The 5,521-nt window shown below is 53.9% G+C and overlaps 1 protein-coding gene across 1 annotated transcript; it reads left to right on the top strand.

Moving 5' to 3' along the window:
* The first annotated feature begins 478 nt into the window (after positions 1 to 478).
* On the top strand, positions 479 to 5,200 carry ILF2 (interleukin enhancer binding factor 2). The gene is made up of 15 exons (XM_056545535.1): positions 479 to 580; positions 1,452 to 1,508; positions 1,584 to 1,626; positions 1,768 to 1,872; positions 2,197 to 2,274; positions 2,573 to 2,675; positions 2,750 to 2,815; positions 2,852 to 2,968; positions 3,049 to 3,127; positions 3,892 to 3,979; positions 4,069 to 4,130; positions 4,214 to 4,328; positions 4,416 to 4,506; positions 4,588 to 4,754; positions 5,029 to 5,200. Exons 1-14 carry the CDS (start codon positions 576 to 578, stop codon positions 4,743 to 4,745), a joined length of 1,167 nt encoding a protein of 388 aa, XP_056401510.1. The 5' UTR covers positions 479 to 575; the 3' UTR covers positions 4,746 to 4,754; positions 5,029 to 5,200.
* Positions 5,201 to 5,521: the final 321 nt, after the last annotated feature.

The following is a 5,521-nucleotide window of genomic DNA, read 5'->3' as shown; positions in this document are numbered from 1 at the left end:
ACAGTACCATGGGGCAGGCTTAGATACAGCATCCCAGCATACAGTATCATGGGACAGACTTAGATACAGCATCCCAGCATACAGTATCATGGGACAGACTTAGATACAGTAGCTCAGCACATAGTATCATGGGACAGCCTTAGATACAGAGGCGCAGCACACAGTATCACGGGACAGGCTTAGATACACAAGGTTATCCTTTTATTGATGGTATTTTGTATATTTTTCTCGGAATGAATGACATTATGTATTGTTCGCCATCACAAAGCAGCAATAAAGTTTTTTGTAATGAATGTAACGGCCGCCATTATGTTAAACGACGCCTACTGGGCGGGGATACGGCGACAATTCTGATTGGCCTAATATCTTATCAGTCTTTCCTGACCTAACCCAGTGGCCGCCTTCTATTGGAGGAGAGACTAACAGTAGGCGTGGTCTCAACAACGGCCACGCTGGTTGGCCGCTCCGCCGGCGTTAATACCCAATCACTGAGCCGCTTGTTCCTTCAGTGTCGCAGCCTCGAGGGTTGAGCGGGTGTTCATTGTCCGGGAGCGTGAGGAACTGAGATCGGAACCATGAGGTGAGGGAGGGCCGCGGCCGGCCCGGGGAGGTGTGGGGGACGGAAGGGGCTGGGGCAGTGTGTCGGAACCGGAGGGGAGACGGAAGGATGGGCCGGGAGAACCGGAGGGGAGACGGAAGGATGGGCCGGGAGAACCGGAGGGGAGACGGAAGGATGGGCCGGGAGAACCGGAGGGGAGACGGAAGGATGGGCCGGGAGAACCGGAGGGGAGACGGAAGGATGGGCCGGGAGAACCGGAGGGGAAATGTGGAGGGACCGGAGGGGAGACGGAAGGATGGGCCGGGAGAACCGGAGGGGAAATGTGGAGGGACCGGAGGGGAGACGGAAGGATGAACCGGGGGGGAATGTGGAGGGACCGGAGGGGAGACGGAAGGATGGGCCGGGGGAATGTGGAGGGACCGGAGGGGAGACGGAAGGATGGGCCGGGAGAACCGGGGGGGGGAGACGGAAGGATGGGCCGGGAGAACCGGGGGGGGGAGACGGAAGGATGGGCCGGGAGAACCGGGGGGGGAGACGGAAGGATGGGCCGTGAGAACCGGGGGGGGAGACGGAAGGATGGGCCGGGAGAACCGGAGGGGAGACGGAAGGATGGGCCGGGAGAACCGGAGGGGAGACGGAAGGATGGGCCGGGAGAACCGGAGGGGAATGTGGAGGGACCGGAGGGGAGACGGAAGGATGGGCCGGGAGAACCGGGGGGGGGGGGGGGGGGGGGGGGGGGAGAACAGTCATGTGACCCTCTTTCCCTGCCCTATGCTGCCCACTAGTCATGTGACCCTGTGCCCCCTCAGACCTGTAGTCATGTGATCCTTGTGGTATGTCCCCTGGTCTGGTAATGTGCCCCCAGTAGTCATGTGACTGTTCTGTTTTTCAGAGGAGAACGAGGCCGTGGTCGTGGACGTTTTGGCTCCAGGGTTGGCCCTGGCACTGGGTAAGTATTGTATATTACGACCGTTGTCATGGTAATGTCAGCTTTGGCGCCGCTTACTTACTTTTTTCTTTTTAGTTTCAGACCTTTTGTTCCGCACATTCCCTTTGACTTCCATGTGGTGAGTATTGTCTGTCCTGGTCTCTTTTGCCCCCTCTATCTTTACCTCTCCTGCACCCAGTGCCCAATCCTGGTCTCTTGTACCTCCCCCTCCCCCCCCCTTGGTTCCTGTGGTTAATAACGTGTAGTGTCTCCTCTACAGTGTGAGATGGCGTTCCCCCGTGTGAAGCCCGCCCTCGACGAGACCCCCTTCAGTGAGGCGCTGCTGAAACGTAACCAAGACCTCGCCCCAACACCAAGCGAGCAGGTAATGTCTGGGGGGATGGGCTTCACCCCCCGTGTTGTCATTATATGGGGCTTCACCCCCCCTTGTCCATTATACAGGGCTTCACCCCCCCCCCCCCCCCCCCGTGTTGTCCGTTATACGGGGCTTCACATCTGTGTTGTCGTTATATGGGACTTCACACCCAAACCCCATGTTGTCCATTATACGGGACTTCACCCCCAACCCCCCCCCCCCCCATGTTGTCCGTTATACGGGGCTTCACCCCCCGTGTTGTCCGTTATACGGGGCTTCACCCCCCACCTGAATTGTCGTCCGCCTCCTCATCTCTCCTGTTGTCTCTTCTAGGCCTCCATCCTGTCTCTTGTAACAAAGATCAACAATGTCATCGACAACTTGATTGTGGCCCCCGGAAACTTTGAAGTGGTGAGTGTCCGCCAGTGTGATTTTCCCTTCCCCAAAGGACACAGCGTCCACCTTCAGTGTTGTATTGGGGAACAGACCCTTTCACTAGGGTTTCTCCTTAAAATAACTTTTTATTGTTATATATTATGGCGAAACCATAGTGAAAGGGTTTAGTCCCTGAGGGTTTTTTATAATCCAAAGGGAATTGTGAATAAAAAGTAATTATATACCCTGGGTATCTCCAAGGGAGATCTGAAAGATTTGTGTTGGGGAACAGCGCCCCCTATGGGTCAGATAATAACTGTCTGTTCTGTTTCAGCAAATTGAAGAGGTGCGGCAGGTGGGTTCCTACAAGAAGGGCACAATGACCGCCGGGCACAACGTGGCAGACCTCGTTGTCATCCTGAAGATCCTACCCACATGTAGGTTGCTCTTATTCTCAGACCCTGACCCCCCCCCCCCTTGATATACTGACCCCATGTCTCTGGTCTTTCAGTGGAAGCCGTCTCTGCTCTGGGAATGAAGGTTGTGGAGACGCTGAGGACACAGGACCCATCTGAAGGTGAGTGCTGCCTCCGCTCTGTACCCGCTCCTCTAGTTCTTACAATGCTCACAAACGAGACCGGCTTCGAGATCAGCTCCGCAGATGCCACTGTGAAAATCCTCATCACAACCGTCCCCCCAAATCTGCGCAAACTGGACCCTGAGCTGCACCGTAAGTGATCGCACAAATATCGATAAAGGACGACACTGAGCATAGACACCGGTCACTGACCCCTCACTCTTCTCTTACAGTGGACATCAAGGTCCTGCAGAGCGCCCTGGCCGCCATCAGACACGCCCGCTGGTTTGAGGAGAACGCCTCTCACTCCACGTAAGTCACTGATTCCGCTTCTACTCCAGTCACATCCAGAGCAGCATATATGTGATAAGACCACGCCCCTCATGATGTCATGCCACGCCCCCTCATGATGTCACATCCAGAGCAGCATATATGTGATAATACCACGCCCCCTCATGTCATTCCACGCCCCCTCATGTCATGTCACATCCAGAGCAGCATATATGTGATAATACCACGCCCCCTCATGTCATTCCACGCCCCCTCATGTCATGTCACATCCAGAGCAGCATATGTGATAAGACCACGCCCCCTCATGTCATGCCACGCCCCCTGTCAGGAAATGTCCAGAGCAGGAGAGGTTTGCTATGGGGATTTGCTCCTCCTCTGGACAGTTCCTGACATGGACAGAGGTGTCAGCAGAGAGCACTGTGGTCAGACTGGAAAGAACTACACAACTTCCTGTGGAGCATACAGCAGCTAAGTACTGGAAGGATTAAGATTTTAATATAGAAGTAATTTACAAATCTGTAGAATGTTCTGGCATCGGTTGATTTGAACATAGTTTATATATTCTGGAGAACCCTCATAAACAGGTCCCATAGAGCCCATTATGCTCCTTACTATGGGGTTCTAGATGTGAGGGGAATGAATGCAGCTCTGGAGAAAGGATCATAATGTAAAGAATGCACTGATGTCAGAGGACCCCTTTATTAGGAGACCCCAGCTGTGCGGTGGTCACTGCAGAAAGCTAAGGACTGCCTCTTATTGACCTTTGACCTTCTCCCCCTCTCCAGGGTTAAGGTTCTGATCCGGTTGTTGAAAGATCTGCGGAGCCGATTCCCTGGGTTTGAGCCTCTGACTCCTTGGATCCTTGACCTGCTGGTAAGTCGTCATTTCCCACCCCTCCCCCTCAGACCAGTCACTGTCGTCTGTAGTCGGCCATAACCTAACACTGACCTCTTTATCCTCAGGGACATTACTCTGTCATGAACAACCCCTCCAGGCAGCCACTGGCCCTAAATATAGCCTACAAGTAAGGGGGATTGCCTAAGAATGTGGGGTAGGGGTGCGGGGCGGTGGGGAAGAATCGGTTATAATGTCCACTCCCTCCCGCAGGCGCTGCCTTCAGATCTTGGCTGCCGGACTCTTCCTTCCCGGATCTGTGGGAATTACTGATCCCTGTGAGAGCGGAAACTTCAGGGTCCACACGGTGATGACTCTAGAACAGCAGGTAAGTTATGGAGGGGTGAGCACTGCCCTGAGTTGGATGTCCGGGACCCTCACACTTTACTGACGTCGTCTCTTCTGCCCCCTGCAGGACATGGTGTGTTATACCGCTCAGACCCTGATCCGCATCTTGTCCCATGGAGGATACCGCAAGATCCTTGGCTTGGAGGGTGATGCAAGTGGTAAGTGTCAGAGCAATGTATTATGGGGGATGGGGTGACCTGTCCTGTGGGCCTGTGTCCTGATCACATCTGTCTGCACAGCTCTCGCCTCAGAGATGTCCACCTGGGATGGAGTCATAGTTACCCCCTCAGAGAAGGCCTATGAGAGACCCCCAGAGAGAAAGGAAGGTGAGGACGACGAGAGCCCTGACATTCCAGAGGGAGCTGAGGAAGAGGAGAACATGGAGACCCAGGAGTGACCTGGAAAGGTGAGGAGCGCTCTGTCATCCATAGGGGGCGCTGCACACTGACATCTGTATTTAGGCTGCGTGTAGTGTTATCCTTGTGGGAGGGGGCTCCTCTTTTGGGGATGTAGTGTTATCCTTGTGGGAGGGGGCTCCTCTTTTGGGGGTGTAGTGTTATCAGTGTGTACAGCGCCTCCTTTTTGGTAGGTTTAGTGTTATCTTTGTGGGGTTTTATCATTATTTTGGGGTCTCATCCTGACTCCTGTTTGGTATTTTTTTCTTTCCTCTCTCATTGCAGATAATGAAACATACTTTTTATTTCGGCTCCTCGGCCCAGATACGGGGGTCCCTCGCCCCAGGACCCTCAGCTCCGCCATCTTTGTGTTGTGTTCCCACTTGTGTTGTGACTTATTTTATACTGTAGCGACTCTTCACTTCATGTTCAACAATAAATTTTTATTTTGACCGTTCGTTAATCCTGATTTCTTGTCTTTACTTACTGCTGACAGTCACAGGGTTAATGCTGTTACAAAACTCCTAGCATTCCCGGACAGCCGTTGGCATGCTGGGAGTTGTAGTTTTGCCATTGCAGAATGTTCAGTTTAGAGACCGCTAATTTGGCCCTCCATGGGCCCCAGTACTAGACCCTGAGCTCCCCCTGTGCAGCCGGTTTAGGGCTCTGTACATACAAAGGGTTAACGTGCGCTGCGCTGACCCTCGGCCGCTCGCACTTATTACTGCGTCGTCTTTTCAGAGGGTTTATCGCCCCCAGAGCGGGTGGGCAGCGAGCA

Source organism: Hyla sarda, chromosome 11 (assembly GCF_029499605.1).
Source record: "Hyla sarda isolate aHylSar1 chromosome 11, aHylSar1.hap1, whole genome shotgun sequence".
NCBI classification, from domain to species: domain Eukaryota; kingdom Metazoa; phylum Chordata; class Amphibia; order Anura; family Hylidae; genus Hyla; species Hyla sarda.
The sequence above is the reverse complement of the archived record's forward strand: the minus strand, read 5'-3'. Positions and strand labels throughout refer to the sequence as shown.

Bases quoted from the DNA above. Each gene is read 5' to 3' on its own strand.
- ILF2 (XM_056545535.1), top strand. The intron at 2,969-3,048 runs GTAAGTGATCGC...CTTCTCTTACAG, and splicing joins ACTGGACCCTGAGCTGCACC to TGGACATCAAGGTCCTGCAG. The intron at 4,329-4,415 runs GTAAGTTATGGA...TGCCCCCTGCAG, and splicing joins TGATGACTCTAGAACAGCAG to GACATGGTGTGTTATACCGC.